Raw genomic sequence first — 21,475 nt, forward strand, 5'->3', positions numbered from 1 at the left:
CACGATTCTACCTATACTTTAACATCCACATTTACTCAACTTCCTTATATTAACTTAATTTAAAGTAAAAAATCGTTTTTTATTATTATTCAATTAAACCTAACCGATCCTTAACTAACCCGGTGACTTTTGGTGCAGCCATTTCCAAAGCTTTTAACCAACTAATACGTTGAACGGTGAGTTATCTTAATTCATTCAAAGAACGGCCTAGCCTTTCAATTGAATGCTGACATTTAATAAAAAGCCTAGCTGCTCTGTTGGGTGGCTGATTTAACCATTTGGCGGCGACATCTACAAGACATGAGCGGCTCCTTAATTTAGGCAAAACTGCTAGCTCCCTACGCCAATTGTAAAAAAATAACCAGAAAAAATAATATTTTTTTTATTCTACAAAAGGGTTATTTAATCACTTTTAAATAACTGCTATTCTTTTACTATGTTACTTTTGCAATGCAGCTAATTAAAAAAATACACAAAAACTTTCCCCTCCATACATGCTTACCTACACTTCGAACTGACATGACACTGTGAATAAATTACGTATAAAATTTAATTGTAGGTACCTATACTCTGATTCACCTAAGAATTTACTATGGGCCACGCAGGTTAACGCCCCGTACCCTCTATACAATCAATAATTTTAATTCATTTGGCGATTCAGGATTAATAAAGCTGGTAAAGGGTGGAAAAGATCAGTGCGGTCCAACCGAATTCTTGACAGCGACTAACCGTCGCGTCGCTGCGTTACTGGTATAGCTCAAATGCATATGTGCAGTAACAACTGAATTTTGTTCAAACTCAGAATTTTTTTGGAGAACAATACTATTTATATTTTTTTTGTATTGTGTAAAATCACGACGCGTGCTATTCAATTTTGTATATTTTAATTTATTTTTTCAGTAATATTGTCAATAATATGAGTGTATCGCAAATCCATGAAAATGTTTTAATTACAAATTCGCCATTGTTTTTATTTACAATTGTCTTCTCTAAGTGTCCGTCGAGTCTCCAACTATTCATGCTTTCGGAGTGAAAAGTCAAATAATTATTCTCACATAAATAAGAAAAAATCAACAAGTTAACAAAGAATTAAATTACACACAATTTATTTCTAACAAATAAATTTGTATTATTTTATAAGGTCGCCAGCATGAGAAGGTTGCGATCATTGTGTATAAGATAAGCTGATATTTAAAAGAACATATTTTGAATGTATTTTATATTATATACAATTTACTTGATTGCTGATAGTCAAAGCGTTGCGAAAAAATGGATTGTAATATTTCGGTTAATGCGTAATTAAAAAAATATTGAACGTAATTTGTATTATTAATGGTAAATTTTGTAATTTATGCTTCAATTTTTATTATTATCGGTATGTTTTCTAGTGTATATTTATTTTTTATTTTTATATTTTATTATTTGAATTTTTTTAGCATCATTTAATGAAAAAAACATATGTAAAAAAGAAGAACCTGCCTAAACACAGTCGAAACGAAACGTTGTTTCACATTATACATTTTAAAACTGTGAAATTAATAACAAAAAAAAACATATGTATTCAAGTTTCCTTATTTATACCAGTAACCTTTTTTCTCGTATACACATACCTACTGTCATAATTACGCTCGCGAATAAATTGATAAATTATTTTATTTATGTTGTTTTTTCCAATTATATCCAACAAGATGTTTTAATAAATAATTCATACGCAAAGGAATGCAGATTATTCCCGTGGGACCGTTTACGTAATCAAACGTGTGATATATTTCACGAATAATTTACACCTAAGTGTATCTGTAAAACATTAATGAATACACTACCCAAAATCCTCCGTAATTATGACTACTGTAAAATAACTTACTCGGGGCAATTACGTGGGTTCGCCCGTATTGATTTATCGCCAACAAATTGTTCGACACTCGGCCTGTGGTTTGTGAGGAATGCCTTCATTTGGTTTTCTAATAAGTTTAATACGCCGTGATAAATTGCAGCGAACTTTCTATATACTTTTCGACCGGTTTCAAACAACGCCTCGGAATTCCGCGGAGTTTGGACCGAACAAAATAAAATATCGTGAAGTGCGTGAGCTGCGAAAGGCGAACTGCATACTGGTGTTACACGTTTTAGCTTATTCGTGGATAATCCGTTCCAATATCGCTATCCATTGCCTGAACAGGAAGGTTAACCTCACTTCTATACCCGAGACCCGGGACCATCGGACCAACGTTATCGCGCTAGCTCCGCGATAACACGTGGAGCACCTTCAGGTAGACCTCACGATGAAATGATTTCCTACGTGTATTATTTATCGATTCGCTTTTTACCGCGTTCAATATATTCAATAATTTCATCTGGTAACTTTTAAACCTAATATTATCCAACACGTTCTAATCTTATCAGAATTCGGATCAAAGTAAATAATTATATCTTTCGAGTGATAACTTACTTTGATTTCACGGCAAGCGTTGAAATATGTTATCTCCGTCGTTCAAGGAAACGATTTGGTATTGAAATAATTATATTTTAAGTGTTTTATTTTTTAAGACCAAGCAGTCTATAGAGATTTATTATTTATATTTGACAATATTGACAATTTATTGTCCTTATTTTTTACAATGCTGCTTTAGAATGACTCGTTTCAAATTCAAATCATTTACCGACATGGGCCAATATTTGGAGGGCGATCCGCTTATTTAATTATTTTATGGGAAAGAATTAGCATACAGTCATGACAGGAATATTGGAGATGATTAAATACGAGGGAAGGACGTTCCAACATGCCGAGCCGAGTTTGCAAAATTCGCGATGGCCTCGCCTCGGCATATTTTTTGCATATTCATGGGATACACCTAGACTTAATCGTTATTCTCAAAGTGTTCTTCAATCAGTCTCTCGTTTAGTCATAAAGAATGCATGAGAAATAAAATTCGACCATCGCATGGTGTATCAATACTTATACTAAATTAGTAATAGGTATACTGACACGGTTAAGCTGCCTTGTTTATAATATTTTTTAATCATTTTTTTCTTCTTTTACTGGAAGAATATCAACGTATCGAGTTTCTTTTCCTATTGAGACACAATGCACAAAAAATGTATTTTTTTAACCTTTTCAGCCACCTCATTCAATCGGTTCATTCAGTTTAAAGGGGGAACTCTTTCTGTATACAGTTTGCACGGGAAACATGGACATATTTCTGGATATCTACCGACGACGTGTTACATTAACTCCCACGCCTCCACATTGAATCATTTAATATAATGGAAAATAGAAACGTATAGCCCTCGAGATCGAGTAACAAAACAGCGAAGACACAATATTGCGTTGGTACTTTTGTTGCGCAATAAAGAGCGATTTAGATGAATAGTCTATTGAAAGACTGCCCGATCGTTATTTGACAGGTCTCGGTAGAAACAGAAAGGTGGGAAGAGAAAAGAAACAGCGCGCAGTGCGCAGTGCGCAGTACCTACTCCGACCACCGACTGATTTATTCGACGGGGTAGTCCGGGATTCAGTCCCGAGGCAGTGGCACCGAATATTCGGAATGTAAATCTAGCGCATAGGTAGCAATCACCTCGCCTAATGGCGTCGGCTTCAGCCGGAATCCTGTTTGGAAAGAATTAAACAATGGTGATATAAATAATATTTGTGATATAATTAAAATGTTTACCGTCGTAGCCGGAGGGCGCGATCAATCTTCGGACGGAAGGTGGCGCTGGAGCACTAGAGGACTGGCTGGTATTCTGTAGCCACAAAATACTCTCTATCCATCCACCGGGTACCCGGTACAGTACACTCCTCACCCACCGAGGCTGCAGTTACGGGTACCTTCCCGATGTATACCAACGTTAACACACTCGCGTAATTCAAATTTATTTGTGACCGACATTCGAGATGGAATTTAATCCGATCCGGAACGTTTCTCCGACGTAATACAAAAACGTATTTTAGCTTCAGCACCCATCTATAAAACAATAAAGCGGTTAACTACGTACACGATCACTATAAATCTACGCGAAACAGTTTTATAATAAAGTAATGCCCCGATATACACCCATGGCGCGGACACCCAACTACTTTCGTATTTTATTGTAAATGGTGATATTATAATCAGCTCCGAATAATAACCGGTATTATTTATGTCGAAAGCATTATGCTGCGCGGTATACAGAATTCGAGAGAAGAATTATATTATTAATCTTCCCCGACAATATAGAATGATGAAGTACTAGATTCAAAGAGTTGTCTTTATTCACGGGAACAATAAACACCATATAAATGTCCATACGGGAGAGATATAAAAATAAACAAGTCGGAGAGGTGCTATTGGCGAAGCTCTGGTGGCAATAAATAAGAGTGATAAAAAGGAAATATATTTGGAATATTTTTTGCCCCCCCGCGGATCTCCCTTCCAGCGGGGTGATGGATAACTCCGCTTCCATGCTCCGGGCCGTGGTGACTCTTGAGCCTCTGCTATCCGCTGTTCGAGTGCGGCGCTACGAGCTGCAACCCGCCCGGCGACCTCCGGAGACCGTATCCTGGCCATACAGTGGCAGACAGATTAATGCGGCCTATCATAATTAATTAATATTCATTTATCGCAATTTTTTTCACTCGCCTGAGTGAATTCCATTTTGTTTTGCATTTCAGTTCGGAAATTCCTATTTTAAAATATAAATCATCGCTGTTCAATAAGTGACATACTGTAATCAATGAAATAATAGAAGAACAGGTTTTGCTTATCGGTTATTCAAGTCCTGCTAATAAAACCACATTTTGGTAACTTTTTAAAAATCATATTTCGGAAGGTCTTATAAATCAACTAACCTTTTTTGGACCAGAACGGTGAGAATAATTTGTCAATAGTTTTATTTAAGAATTTTGTTTTGAAACTCATATTAAGACTATTTTTGTGAAACGTTGTAATATTTTTACGTGTTTTCAATGGACCTCTTTATTAAAAAGGGTATACCTAGTATCTACCTATAGGAGATTTGAAATAATTTTTCAACTGTTCCGATTCTATAATTGTATTAACCATAGGCTTAATAATTTGAATAATAATGAATACTGGCGTTTGATTGTAAACCTAATAGGCACTCTTATCTACGTGTTTTATTTATTTTCCATCATCATCATTCCCTTTCCGCACCCAATACTGCATTGGTACACCAATTGCAGCGTATTTTGATCATTTTTTTGTTATATAAAGGTAAGATGATTAGTCATACGCTTCAGGTGTCAGTCCAGGGACTATGAAATATTCTGGTGAGAAAACACCCTTTTAAATAAATATGTCTTTTTTGCCATGTCGGGAATCGAACCCGAGACCTCTTGCTTGGTAGGCAAACGCGCTGACCATTAAATAAAATAAATAAAATGAAATATAAAATTGATTAAAAGATTGCGCAATTAAATTTACATTATCAGTTGTCAAAACTTAGACTTCAGTATTCGAATTTAAATTATGTACAATTTAATTTATGGGATTTTTTTACCTGGGCGCCACACATTTGGCGTCTACTGTACATTACTGGGAACACGGGTTCCAGGTTCCAGGTTCCAAATGACATTTTTTTATATAAAGAATACCCAAACCCCGAGAGGTGGAATTCTTCTAACAATACATCCGTCAAGACAGACAAGAAACAATATTCAATGTCCGCTTTCTGTCACATAACTATTATTGGAAACAATTTATCTCGCGTTTAATGACGGAGCTTCTAAAGGTAGAAATGGATAAAACGCAGGTATCTTAAATTATTTTTTTATAGCAAACACATTAAAAGACGAAAGAAAAAGTTTATGACAAAACTACCTGATCGATTTTAATGTGGAATCATTTGTGGAAACACGTTAAAATAAATAATATGTATTTTGTACTTATGAACATATACTATAGTAAATTTTTTTAACTAACAGGTAACAAAAATATAATGTTGGTTTTAATACAAAAAAGCTTGTAATATAAAAAATCAAACACTGATTTGAGTCAACTGAATACTTGATTTTATTTTTACAAATATAAAAACAAAAATTTCGTGTCAATTGTTTCGCCTTGTTGGGGCAATTTCAAACGAATGTGAAGATTAGATGGATTGAATGTCCTTATGTAGTTTTTATTAAAATTCAAGGTGTTTAAGTAAAAAAAAAAATAATCTTATGAACTAAAGTATGTACATTAATCATAATTATGGGAAAAACCAATAGTTAAGGGCAAGACTAAGTGTTTAATAGGTAATGGGTAATTTAGGTATTCATATTTGATAAAGTGTTCAGTAGACTCAAATCAGTGTTTGATTTCTTATATTATAAGTTCAAATATGGAATTCTACAAAATAAACCCCAATTAAATCAACAAAAATAGCTTATTAAAATAAATAATCAAGTTAAGCCTTTCTCATCCAATTTTTTTTTTAAAAAGATTTCGATTATGTGTACTGGCATTATATGAATATTGACTTTTTTTACTTGTAGTTTAGGAGTTCCTTTTGCATTGTTTTAAAATAAAATAATAAAACTTGTTGAAAAAAAATAGTATGAATATAAATCAAATATTTTTGTCACCTTATAAAATATATTTTATATTTACATAAAAAAACCGAAATAAACAATTACCACTTACAACAAATATAATGAAATCTAAATAAATATATTTTAAGTGCGCTGAAAACAACTCCCTCAGATGACAGTGTCGAAAGACTTGAACACGGCGTTCGTTAACGGTGTAAAGTTTGCGCGCAGTTAACCCAACAATACCAAAAAAATTGGTGTTACCAGAAAAGATTAAGTGAATAATTTTTTTTAATCCACAAGTACCTAAATAGGATCAGAACTTACTTTGTAAATAAATTTCAATGTGTGTGTTGTTTTAAAAACAAATCTGGTTAAAAAATGATTAAGATTATTTGTGGTGTTTGGATATTAGTTACCATTCTTGATTGTTATCTTAACGTGAGTTTCAAATTCAGTTTTTGTTAAAAAATATATCATAATAATACCTACTCAAAAATTCTACTTATTTTGAACATTATTCTCCTAAATTATAGGTACCCTATTTTACTTTTTTTTTAATTTGCGATGAATTTAGTTTCGCCTGTTTTTTTTTTTATGTCGATACAGCCCAAATCAATAAAAAATATTAATACGCATGTCCACTCGCCAGATATAATTTTTAAATACGAACAATTATTTTTTACTAACAAAACTGTCAGAAACACCTATTATAAATAAGACGAGATACCTACTTACTTTTTTTTTTAAAACCACTCGTGCGAGCTAAACATTTGTTAATAAACCAACCAATAAAATGTTGGTGGTAATTTGGTAATGTGTGTGTAAATAAACACATTGCGTATAGCTCGTCTCTCCGCATGGGGTTGTCTATAATGACACAATTAATTGAATGAAATCTGTTGTGTTTGATGTAAATGGCGGCGTTGGCACTGCATGTCTATTGAGCAGAATGCGGAGTTATTACTCTCCATACTAGTTTATATCGCGGCTACAATGAGCACTGGATACATGTGTCCGGTAAGGGGAATGAAACAATGGATTGTAAAAACCGCTTTACTGCTGTTATAAGGCAATATCGCTTCACCTCCTGCTACCTTTTGCGCTCCGGACCCACTTCGATTTAAATATCTACCTCCTGTTAGCTTTCATTTTATCGAAAAATCTCTTCACCGGTATTTAAAGAAAAAACTATTTTTTGTGAACCCACTTACATGTATTCAAATGATTTTAAAAAAATAAATATAACTAGAAATTATATGAGCAGTAAAAAAAATATATTGGTAAGCACCATTTTTTTTATGTGCATGTACCTAATTAATTATATTTCTTTAAAATATTAATAATTGTATCCAATTGATTTAGTTAAATCTACTTAAATTAATTAGGAAGCAAAAAAAAACACATTAATATATTTTTTAAATCAATTAATAACAAGATTTTAATCTAAAATCAATAATTTATTAATGATTCAAAATATTATTTCAGTATAATATTTTCGCATGGTGTAAATGTAAGCCAAGTATGTGAACGTTAAAATTATTTAGTTTCCTTACTAATTGCCGTTCATCTGGCTAAAAAAGTACCTGTATTAATGATGGTTAAATTATTTGGCCTAGCTCTTTAATTATTAAATTAAATTTACATAATAAGACATGATTAGTAAATTTATTTCGCGAAGAATTTGATAAAAAAAATAGCGTTGCTTGAATTCGCGTATAACTGTGAAACGAAGTAAGCAAGTTTGGTCAATTTACTTATGTGTAGCGAGATTTTCCTTCATTACGGTATGTTACGAGTAAGTAATAAAACACTGAGTGAGCCTTCTTAATTCACGCGAGTGAAGCAATTTAAATGACTTTATGTGAAATGGCATTTCATGAAGAATGAAAATAAGGCATTAGCATTTTTAAGGCAGCGAGTTTTTGTGTATTTTTTTCGTAAAGTAGTATTTCTTGGCAGTGTCTTTGACACTAATTTCAAAGAATATTCTGAATATATTAAGTGTAATATAAATTGACAATACAACTAGTGATTTACCGTTTAATGTAATCAAAATGAAACTCGCCTGATTTTATTTATTTAAAATTATAATCAATTTAAGGTTTTTAATTAAATGTTTGGTCAAAAACTTACAAAAGTAGGGGGCGTAAACAAAGGAAAAGACGTATATTTTAATGTAATTTTAATTAAACTATTTTAAAGGGAAATTTAAAGTAAATGAACATTTTGTAAACTGAATACACTAATAGTTACTACGTAATGACATGTTCACAAGCGTTTTATGTTACAACAAAACAAGGAACAAAGTACCGAATATTGTTAGATATCATAAATTGTAATCATTAAATAGTTCATTTTATTTTACCAGTCATTATTATTAGCAATTTTTCCTTAGATACAATTCCTTTCCTTCAGATATAATTCGTGTTACACAACAATTATAAAAATAAAACTAATGATAGTATAGTTAATTCATTTGACTTTATGTTAATTTAGTCATTTTGAAGGCAAAAATAACTGAATAACGTGAACAAATATGTAGGAATCAAACAAGGTTGGTTGAGGAAAAAATAACATATTAAATACTGATGATCATAATTGATAATTGACTATTCTAAACGAACTTTGTATTTTTATTCACCGGCGTTTAATAACCAATCTTTGTCCGTCTTGAGTAGGTAAAGATAATTTAATAATAAACTTTCATCTTACATAAATTGATTTTTTCAAACCCATTAAATTAATATTTAATAGTCTGCCAACTTCCTGACAAGAAGGCAGGAAGAACATTGAGCGTAAGTATCTTTAACTTATGCAGAATAGTCGGTTATCTTGTTTGTGGTGGGAATCTAGATTCTCACGATGGAAATCACTAGAATAGTGGCTACTGGCAAGTAACCCATTCTGGTCTTGTCCAGTTATGATATATCGACAGTTTACCGCGAAGATAGCTTATCTACTCGGATCGGGGAGAAAAGGAGAGAAGAGGCTATCATAACGTTCTAGACCTAGACTAGACTGTGTAGACACAAGACGAACTACGCTTTCAAACAAATATATTACCTGACAAACTTTATACAACAACTATAGTTTAAACTTCGATCTGTTTTTTTTTAAACAATGGATCGGAAAATACTTTAGTAACCTTTATTTAGAGTTGTTTTAAATTTAAATTTGCCGCCTGAAATCAGATGTTTAAATCGGAACCTATTGCATTTATGTATTTTATCATTGCTATCATTTGTTTTTTGTTTACAACACTAAATTATTTATTTATATCAGCTTCCATTGACCATAAAACTACGTTTTAATCTATTTTCGATCAATAAAATTTGATCAATAAAATTTGAACCCACGTATGAAAAATCGCCCGATGGAATAAAAAATATAAATATAAATTTATTATATAAATAAAAGACGAGTGAGACTTTAATCCACAAATTTGGAATGGAAAAGTAACACTCGTCTTTTATTTATATAATAAATTACAATGAACTTACATCAAGAATTTTCACTAACAAACTTAAATGTTTTTATAAATATTAATCCCAAATAGCTCTTAACGGCTACAGTCGACACAGAGCGGTGCATGCACCTATCTCAAAACAACCCTGATTTCCGGAGATTTAAATTAGAAAAAACTTGACATTTCTTCCCCGTAAATAAGCTCAAACATGATTATTTAATCAATAATGAAGATGTGAAGGATAAAGATATTACAAGGATATATTATGTCAACACTCGTAACTAAACTGAATCTGATAGGGAAATGGCGCATCCAAAATGACGTGGTTAGTTAATTTTTCAGTCGTTCAACAGATAAGTTCGTGTCACGATACATATTTGTGTAGGTATGTATTTTTTATGACACAATACAGGTGAAACGGTACTTAGTTTTTTTTTTGCACATTCACAAATAGCATAAAAAATAATATTAAATAACAAGAATTGGTTGGTATTAAAACATTTTTCAAAAATTAAATTATAAAACAGTAACAGATATGCTTTTGAAAACAGAGAAATCATTGAAGAAAAAAAACGTTTTGTGTCGACTTTAATTTGTTTTAAAATGAATAATTTTTGTGTTAAAAATGTGTACCTATTCAAAAAATAAAGAGCTGCGAGTATCTATTAAACACACGCACAGATAGTTCGTTTACACACCCATACCTGTATCGCTATATAGTCTGTTTTAATCCATTGGAGATAGGTTTTCAGCGAATCACAACGTCAGTCTTGGGAACATTTGTGCGTCATAAACAGCTCATAATTGTTTAAGAAGTATAGACAGTCAACGATGCTATGTTTACCATCTGAGGTGCTATTCTAAACCACTCTCGCGGCACGAGAAAACAGTTTTTCTCGTGTATTTTGTCGAGATAACACGGCCGCGAGAGCGTTTGAAATACCAGCCCCGAAAGCCGGTTATATTGCACTTCGTATCGATTCCAAACTCTTTCAGTAACTCCTCACGATGCATAATTTAGTAAATGTATGTTATTGAGGCGATTGTATGTATGTTCTTGAGTTGATTTTCTCAAAAATGGCGCTATATAAATTATCCAAAGATTATTTTTCTTATTATTATTTAGTGAATGGACATCCGTTCTATACATTTTTATATGAATACACGAGAGAGATTTCTTTTGGATTTGTTTCGTTTGAGCAATATATTTCTTATGATACATAGATAAATGAGATCTTACACTCACCAGTCGTCGTTTGGGCTTGATGAGCGGCCTATTCTGCCCGTTCATCTTGTAGTATAGTCCGCACGCGTTACACAGGTAGTGGCCAGTACCGTCCCTCCGCCACAGGGGGGTGGATGTGGCGCCGCAGTTCACGCACTCGCGCCCCTCTGCACAGAACACAACAAAACATTAAACTTCGCCCACGACGATACGCGCAAGCCACGAAAGATAACGACACAAGCGTGCAGTGAGAGACGATAAATCAATCTAAATTATAACACATTTAGCGGTACATCGCACAAACGCACAAAAAGAGTAGAAACCATTAAAAATTGTAACCCCGGAACCTCTTTTTACACGGTTTCGAAATAACACATTTTACAAAAATATTTTTCATTTCTCATTTTACAATGCCCAGTAGTAATATATAATTAGTAATATACTGTTTGGTTTTGGAATTTCCCACATATCTCTATTAGTTACTAGGCGTATATTATGATAGTAATAGTGAATAATCTTTGTCACGATTTGTTAAAATATTTTATTTTCAAGTTATGTTTTTAATGAAATTAAGATACAATAAACAGCAAAGTTTTTTTTTTTATTCAAAATTCTGAATTGATTTTTATACAAGGAAATCGATCCACTGTCGACTTTTTCGTAAAAAAAATTATACTCGGTACTGCATGGAACGTATAGAGGTTCCGGTTTACAATTATTTTTTATGAGGGTAATACTTAATTATTGGCTTGTTTTTCGATTGGTTATGATATGGTCCCGGGGTTCTATTTCAGTACCACTTTTTTTCAAAGAGTTTTTATGTATTAGAGAGCCATAAAAACAACAGCGTCTTTAACTATTTTCTACTCTTTTTGACTTACTTTATACCTACTCATTTACCTTATTTTTACCAAATAAAATATTTTTTAAGAAACGAACGAATTTAATGTTATTTCTCAGACTTCATATTTGTTTTACAGTTACATTTTTTATTTTAATGCATTTAATACCTACGTAATTTGAAATAGCAATTCTGCAAAGTTTTGCAATTAAAAAGGACAAAATCAATTAATTAATAGAAGCAAGTTTTAATTTTTGTTTTACAATTGTTTTGACGTACATTGTTCAATGACTTTGAAATTCCCGGGGATTTTTTGAAGTACCTGATTAATTGTAAGTTATTTACCTTATTGAGAATTTATTTTTCATAAAAAATTATTAGCATAAATAAAAATGGCTACTTTTTAGTATATTGTCTCATGCGCATTGCCAATAACTTGGTTGGTGTATCTTAAAAAGCCTATTTTAAAATAAAACCTTTCAGATTTATTTGATTATAGACGTATATTTTTATTTATAGTTTAAAATATTATTTATATTTAATTGAGTTAATGAATACTTAAAGTGTTACCTGAGTCCTCGCAGGCTGGGGAGGAAAAAAATCAGCTCAGATACTGAAGTCTGATATTTACTTTCCACTGTTGATTGACAAACTATATCTGAATATTTTACTAGCAACATCGCACGACATCATGAGCACATAAAAAGCGAAATATAAAAAATCTAGGAATTCAAATCAAGTCTAAGTAAAGAATTAAAAAATAAAATGGGACGTACATAATATACATTCAAAAATAATAATATTGAACGGGATAAACAAGGTTTTCTACCATATGCAAATCAACCAGCAAACATACGTGTGATGTAAATGGTTTAACTTGTTTTGTTAAAATCAAAATGTAACACATCTAAGTAGGTAAAACAAAACATGCTGCATGCAACCCTTAGAATGGAATGGACTTTGGGAGGAATGAAATATAGGGTCGGTTAGGTGATGTGAAGTCGGGTGGTTTTTGGGAAGATGAGTAGTTGGCCCAGCTGTACGGCCGCGCTTGCACCTCTAGGAAACAAAAAGCGATGTTATGTTATGTGACGCTGAAAGTGCATCTAAAGTGGCACACGATAAGACACTTAGAACACGTGATGCACTCCTCAATCCGAGTGCATTTGGCAAGTCTACGTGTTACCATTGAACTTCTCAAGTCTAGGGTTAGTATTGACCGTTGAAAGTTGACTTATGCATTTAAAAAGTACGGTGATAGAATATCCTTCGTTCAATCGACCGCCGGGTCTTGATCGATGTCTTCAAACTTCATTGCACTATTACTTACTGTTATGTACATACTGAAAGATATTGATGAAATTCCTCTTAACTTACAGTAATTATTATTCCACGATAATAACCAGGCGCGACACCGTGATTAGTTCATCAGATGTTACGATACGAGTTGAATGTGAAGGTATTTGTTATGAGATCGGAGATGAAAAGCCGATTAATCTCATCAATGAACTTAACGAGAGTTCCCCGAGCTTTCGCGTCATTAAAATGAGTCAAGAAACCGAGAAAATAAAGGCAGATCCTCGAAGAGAGCCGACGGTGTTAAAAGCTACTGCGATAAATCTTGGAATATAAACATCCCTTTCAACAAAGTGTGAAATGATCACTTGTTCTGTTGTGTACTCGAGACGGAGATTGGAAGCGCGAGGAACGATGGTGTAATCCATCTGCAGTCGGTTACCGCCCTCCCGCACTAAATTATAACTAGACTGGATTCTCAGTTCGATTCCTGGCTGGCCTGGGAGGAGTAGAATTAAAACTGTTGAGTGTTAAGGCTCTAAAATAAAAATACCGATTTTACAAAGTGTTTAATCATACCAATGCTATGTACAAGAATGTGGACAAACGTTTGTGCACGTAGCAATAATAATTTTCACGGCCGCGCCGTTCGGACACTGGGTTATTGACATGACACGATAACATGTAAAATATTGTATTTATTATTTTCACCTGTCGCATATTGTAACTCTCATGTACCTGCGATGTAATTAAACTGTATCAATTTTAATTAATAAGCGGAAAAAACAAACGGGACTTCAGCTGTGGTTTTTTCATGCTCATAAAAACGTAAACGATAACCTTAGATCTCACACCGCAAGAAAAAGCGGACATTCGGACACGCCCCCGATTATCGAAAGTGTACGAATATAAAATTAATGTGAAATCCATCGTCCGCGTCCCTCCGAATGAAAAGGAAAAAAGGGTTAAATTCGATTTCTTTCGGGGCGAAAAAATTGTGAACGGCCCCACCCATTCCGTAATATAAATTGGGATATTTATTTATGATCAAGATACGCCGCTTTTTTTCTTCTATATGAAATAATAAAATAAAATATTACTATCCCTAACGGCTGTGGGAGGATTAACCAATTGACTTTGATCGGCTCTTAGGTAACTGCATTATTTTCTTAAAGAACTGCGATCACCTATGCTTCATAAAGAACATCAAAACTTACTATTTTCGCGTAAACAGGCCTAAAATGTCGATTGAAACTTTTGCAGAAATAACGCATAAATATTAAATTATTTGTCCACTCTTAACATGTTTTACCATACAAACACCAAATCCATACATTCACCCGCAGATATCTGGATTCAGTAAACATGATTGTATTTTATTTTTTTATTATTACTTAACCAGTTGCACAAAAAAGCTTAAAGTTTTTTAGTTAAGTAATTGTTACGTTTTTGTCAAAGTTTACAAAATGTTCGCATGAAAAAATTTCAACTGAGCAACAAAATTTCAATAAAGCATTAAAGAATATTTAACATTTACATTAAACACTATTTAACTTTCTGTGATTAGACTGGCCCTAACGCATTGAACAGCCATGTACGAAATTCCGGTTTCGTTTCCCGACAAGTTTGATATAAAATATTTATTCAAAAGATTTTTCGCTACTATTTTTTTCAAAGATCAGCTCATGAATTATCTTCTTACGGTACAAATAATAAAGAGATGTACGTTCAATTAGTGTACCTACAGTGCAGCACCTTATTTACTATAAAATGCAAACAACGGTAAAAAAAATATGTATTAATTAAATAAACATGTGGCAGGCGCCGTGGCACTTGGTTAGACGGCCAACTGTGAAACTGGCGTCGCGGGTTCGATTCCCGTCACTTGCAAGAAAAAAATTCGGAGATTTTTTCTCAATTATTCTGGGTGTTGTAATGTATTTTTCATAACCTCCTTCCATATCCCCTCTTTTCCGCCTGCTGACAAGTCTCTAAATAGAGGCTTAGCGGGTTATTCATTTAAGAAATATTTTTTACAAAATCGTTTTAACAATGTCTAATTATTTTGCTTCATGACTGGACGTGCCGAAAAACAATAATATTTTTAACCCTCTTCTGATTTCTAAAGGGTTGCTGAAGTAGCTTCTCAGTCTTGGGAAACTGTGTTTGGAAACTGGATTCCCTATTAACCTGAAGAGTGTAAAAAAACCTTTGTCCCGGTCACGGACCGAATATTGTCACGACAACATTATCGAACCGCTTTCCCGAACCCTATCCCACGCAAAAACACTATCTCAAAAGAGACGGAAAAAAGTCTAAGCGTTTACATGACTGTAATGGCTGGTCTGAGTGAAATTTTTACTTGGAATTTACAAATATTATTGCACTTATGCTTGAAAATCCGTATTTCTTTAATTTTGAGAACTTCTACTATCATCGTCATAATTCCCTCGTCTGGACCTTATGACGCACAGGGCACCGCACTTAAACTCCAATGGTAGCTTATCTCGATATTTTATGGTCAGGCCTGCATGTGGCGGTCCAATGACTACAAAATAAATATTGCAGTATTTACAACTTTTAAAATAAATATTTTGTGTCAACCTTACCCGAGTGTATGGTAATCAATAGCGTTAAACACTAAACCATGCGTGGTGGATGAAATTTCTATGTGTGTAAACTCTCCAGTATCTTTAGAAGTTCTCAGATTTTTATATGTTTAAAATTTCTCACTGAATCATTCGGAAGAGAATCATGGTTTGTTTACAGAACGCATACGTATACATCTCAATCATTTATTTCGTAATTTTATTAATTTATTACTTTAATTTACGTACATAATTTCAAATTATTTTTAACAATTAATTTACTCAGATATTAATTATTTCACAACGCATCTCAATTATTTTACTTTTTAACTCATCCGTAACTCCCAACATAACACGGATTTTATTTTTAGCAAATTATGATATAAATATGAAAGAAGATTCGTGAATTAATATTTAGTGACCATAGTAAAAACAAAAATTAAAAGTATTTATAGCCATGAAGGCAAAATATATGTAATATAAATCAAATTTTAGTGTGTGATCCGTAAATTAATATGAGGAAGTTTACCAATGTTCAAATTAAATTTTATGACGTACAATTACGTTTCGATATGTGTAAAGGAAATGGAATAATATATACATTAGAAGTAGTGCAATGCAATAATAATTAAGATATGTCATCATTTTCACAAGCAAGAATATTGTTTGCTAACATTACCTACAACTTCTCGCTCTGATAAACGAATTTCTCCTTTATTCTGTTTTACTTGTTACCTGTAGGCGGAGCTGAATAAATATAACATTATTATTTTAATGAACCGCGAATGTTAGCTTTTCGTTTTACCATAGGTGTATATATTGTATTTATGGTCCTGAAATCGACTATTTCATTCATCGAGTTCCCAAGTCGATAAAAAATAAATCTTGTTCATTGTGTTCCTCGCTATTTAATGGTTACCCAGACTGACAACAAAAGTATAAGTCAAATTATTTTTCACGTAATAAACTATTTATTCAATATGTATTTGATTTTTTAAAATTAATACTGAATCATTTAAAGAATTTGGTAGGGATCATTTTAAAAACAACAACTGTTGTTTTTAATAAATTATAAAAAATAACAGAATCTAAATGTTTATTTTTTTCATTTGTTATGTATAATTTTTTTTTGTTTTTGCATCAAAGCAGATTTACAATGCTGAATTGCAGCACAGAAAACTTAGGCTTGGGACGAATTATATCAATATACGATTTCACTTGGAATTGAAACAAAAACCTCCATGATTAAGGCGAGCATTTTAGCCATTACACCCCAAATTATGCCATAAAGTCATAGAGAATGGAAATTTATTATATGATGCTTATAAAGTTTAAAATTCCATGGCAATCAAAAGTGAACAAATTTTGGGTAGGTACCATCAAGTAGTAACTTATCACATTTATGAAACATATCTCTAAACTAAATGCATAATAATTGAAGGTCAAATCTAATTGTATGGCGATGAATAATTTACTACCGCGATAAACTTAAATCCACATCTTGATTCGATCAATTTACCGACAATTAAAAAGAAAAACTATTTTTTCAGCAAAAGATGCCTCATCGCCAGATTACAGGTTCAACACTATATCCGTTACTTGCGAAAAGTGAATACATTATTGTTTCTATGGTATGAAGTGTATGCAGATTAGGTAAAGTTTATGGCGAGCAGAAATGCATAGACTGGGAGTAATATCATTATTATGATCGCAATAAAAATGAAACACGTAATATTATGCATTCCTGGTTACATCCGCCGACGGCCGAGCTGAGACCAAACCGAGTCGTGTGTAATTGGGCATCACGCTGAACCATTACACCACCTAGCACCGTGTTGGATATTACTTTTCCTTACGAATTCCTAAGTTCCTGTGCCTTGGGAAACTCTATTGTCTCAAAAATCATTAGGTACACTATTAACGTGTTTGCGTTTTTAATTGTTACTGTGAAACTCTGCTCGTTTCCACTGAATTCAGATACACAAAGTGTGTTTTTTAGATTATGTGGTCAAATTAGTTGCTTTTACTGGGTTGGCTCGCGGCAAATACTAAATGTTTACAGAAGTAATTTGTGTTTAGAGTATTTTCAAAGAAAGGTAAAAAGAGAGGTGCTGAAGTTATTGTTAAGATGTTAGAGAAACGACTAGAATCCGCACTTAGAACAACAAAATCTTTAAAATCTAAACGAAATATATATTTCAAATGATTTTTTATATTTTTTATTTTCTCAACTTTTTGTTTATTTACTTTACGATTTTATTTTTACAAATTGTTTTTTTAAATCTTTTTTTATTGAAGTATTTTTTATTTGTTTTAGGCCAAACTGTAAGAAATTTCTAGTGGCAATAAGTCCGTCATCTAACCGTGCATACATTTGTCTTATTTAAAAAAATGTATTTATCACATTGTATATATTTGGTTGGTAAAGATTTGATTATTATCTACAGGTAATGGGGAAAGTCCTATCTGCTTAATTGATAAAAAAAAACATTTTACAAATACTTTTTTAGTAATCTGATTTTTTTAAACGACTACGTGGGTTGTACAATTTATGAAATTATAATTAATTTTAATTCCATAAATTGTACAAAAAGTTACTGAAATATTTGAAGGGGATTTTCATATGTCTTAATTTATTCTCGTGTTATTTATTAAAATTCTTAAAACAAAATAAATATAAATTACATGGGTTATTTTAATTGACTGTATACCTTGATAAGATTTTATATTCCTAGTTTCTAGTTTCATATTCAGGGTTTCAGTAAACCTTTAACGACCGGGCATTACAGAGTTTAGGGTCTAAACAATATTTTCATAATAAAAAAAATGCACGTGTGAGTGAAGCGTTACCCTTCATTTCCGTGTAAAAAAGCATCCGATTGTAGGAAATAACAGTTGCTTGAATGTTTGAAATGACACCACGATACCATTTTGGACAAAAATATTCCCATCACCAGTTTCAATAAATACATGTAAGCCATCAATTATATGATATTGCGGATATGCAAAACTCTCGAGTACAACATACAAAGCCAATGTTAGTATCGGTTATTGGGGAATGGCAGGTAACCCTCAAAGCAAATAATGCGATCAGCGAGTGAGAGTCGTCTGATTCGTAATAAGTATTCGAGGAAAATGACACGATATTGAAATGATAAATCGAGAAGATCGAAGGTACGAGAGTGAGAAGTCTGCCGGAATTAGTGGGTTAGAAAGTAGAAGCTTCCACCAGAATCAGAGAACGGATTGGTGCGGGAGCAAGCGGCACTCTCACCAGCGCTGGTGCGCGACTTGGCGCGCGGCTTGTGCGGCGAGGCGGCGCGCGGCGCGTACAGCGGCGGGGCGGGGTAGGGCGGGTAGGCGGACTCGTAGCCCGCGTAGGACGCGGGCTCGCCGCCGCCTTGCGCACCTTCGCGCTGCTTGGCCGCCTGCGCCGCGCACGCCAGCATGGGCTTCACGTCCCCCGCCTGCTCGGGCTGCTGCTGCATGAAGGCCACGGACATGGCGGCCGCGTGCGCCACGGCGGCCTGGTAGTCCGTGGCGCACGGCACGCTGTCCGGCGTGGCATCCTTGGGCGGCGTGGGCGGGAACGAGAACAGCGGGTGCGCGTGCGCGCCGCCCGCGGCCCCCTTGTCCTCCTGGTAGCCCCATGGCTTGTCCAGCCAGGGCAGCGGCGCGTGGAAGTGCGGCCGGCACACCTGCCCCCCTCCGGACCGGGGACCTTCCGAACAAAAACACTCGTTCAATTTTCATGTACAGAAAACTGCCAGTTACAGACAATAAACACTAATTTACCACAATCAATCACTTCGAGCATCGAAATGCGTACCCAGCCAACTACCGACCATATCTAATAGGACCCAAATTCTTACATACAACATCATTCCGGTGCATTTTATCTATGTACCAACATCATTTTTCAAAATCTCCGAAAAGTTATCATCATCATCCCCCTTTCCTCGCTGAGTGGCGCATAGGGCATCGCATTTACAGAGCGATGCAGCGTAGTTCGATTGTTCCTTACACGAAAGTAAGATAATCAGTCTTACGCTCCAGGTGCCAGTCCTTTTCCAAAGTCCAAACGTTAATATTCTTCGAAATCGATTGAGTAAAACGAGAGGAACCCTTCTTCTCAAATTTTAAAAGTCAAATGAGCAAATACTACAAAAAAATACTGGGCATTATAATGTCAATATACATTAAGTTACGAACATTCGTTACGAGCTCAAAATGTGCCGATTTAGACATATCACAGTGCACTACTGGGGGTGCGAAGTGATCATGGCTATAAAAAACAAATTTATATTTTATATTGACACACTACAAGTATTTTAGAAACCTAAATCTCAGCAGGTTTATATTTTATATTGACACACTGCGAGTATTTTAGAAACTTTATCTCCGCGAATTTATATTTTAGTGTCTACATGCGTATGTCCGTTAGAAAACAATACAATATCAGAAAATAATATACTAACTTCTAATCTGCGATCAATACTCGGTGAGACAAATAATGTAATATTCAATGTTTATGTGGATGTGGATGTCTGAGCCGTGTATTATTTCATTCATCTACCTTATACAGACAAAACACCGCACTATTCAATTCCATTGTCATGTCGTGTTTCTACCAAAAGCTGATTCGTCCTCAGTAAAAGCTTTCAACCAATAAGCTTTCCGCAATACGAAAGGGGAGCCGACCCCTTCCGAGTACCTACTTCCCTTAATTCATTTATTCGTACAATTATTTGAAAAAAACATATGTCGGGCCTCCGGCGACTAACATGATTTGGTGAACTTCCTTCCCTCCTCGTGTTGTACCCTGGCCGGGTATTCATACGGGGAACGCTCGCTAATTGGAATACCACCATGGCTGTTTTATTCTTGTGAGAATATCTCGAAAACACGTCGACAGAATCAGAAAAATTATGAATACACTAGAACCTCGTTTTACACGATTTCTAAATTACACGGTCAGAAAATCAAAATAAAACATTAATTTAGCAATTCGTAAAAATAATATTATTATATTATTTGTTACTAAATGTTATTGAATATTTGTACATAACCACTTACCGACTTTTCTATGTCTACCGGTTTCGAGACGTACCCGTCTCTTCTTCAGAATACTAATTAAACCGAACGAAAAGACGGGTACTCGAAACTGGTAGACATAGAAAAGTCGGTGAGTGGGTATATAATTTATTATTATATATATTTTGTGTTTATATACAAATATTTAATAACATTTAGCAAAATGTTTGATCACGAAGTTAATGCTTTAAATATGAATAAAATACTATTTGTTATTAGGATGCCCCACACCTCTCTTTTACTTACCTGGCGTATAATATAATATGATAGTTATTAATCTTTGTTGCGGTTTTTTAACGTGTTTTTTTGTCATGTTATATTTTTTTTTTAAATTAAGTAGAAATCCTGAGTAGATTTATCTACAAGAAACTAATCCAGCATTTTTATTTTTTTAGTATACTTTTTTTAAACATATTACAACAGACATTAAGAACATTTTACAGAA

General features: G+C 33.6%; 1 protein-coding gene across 5 annotated transcripts in view; it reads right to left on the reverse strand.

Moving 5' to 3' along the window:
- The window catches only part of LOC148281181 (GATA-binding factor C-like), a 167,203-nt gene that overhangs the window by 94,238 nt on the left and 51,490 nt on the right, over positions 1 to 21,475 (reverse strand). For 2 of the 5 annotated variants that reach the window (XM_088227070.1, XM_088227069.1), the window contains one exon: positions 11,233 to 11,378. In XM_088227070.1, coding sequence (XP_088083196.1) covers positions 11,233 to 11,378 — 146 coding nt within the window. Of the gene's footprint in view, positions 1 to 11,226; positions 11,379 to 19,210; positions 19,658 to 21,475 lie in introns of all 5 variants that reach the window. The other 3 variants (XM_088227067.1, XM_088227066.1, XM_088227068.1) reach the window with 3 other exon arrangements.

The sequence above is a fragment of the Micrasema longulum genome, unplaced genomic scaffold (genome assembly GCF_059751315.1).
Source record: "Micrasema longulum isolate JH-2025_06_02 unplaced genomic scaffold, ASM5975131v1 h1tg000487l, whole genome shotgun sequence".
In the NCBI taxonomy this organism is placed as follows: Eukaryota; Metazoa; Arthropoda; class Insecta; order Trichoptera; family Brachycentridae; genus Micrasema; species Micrasema longulum.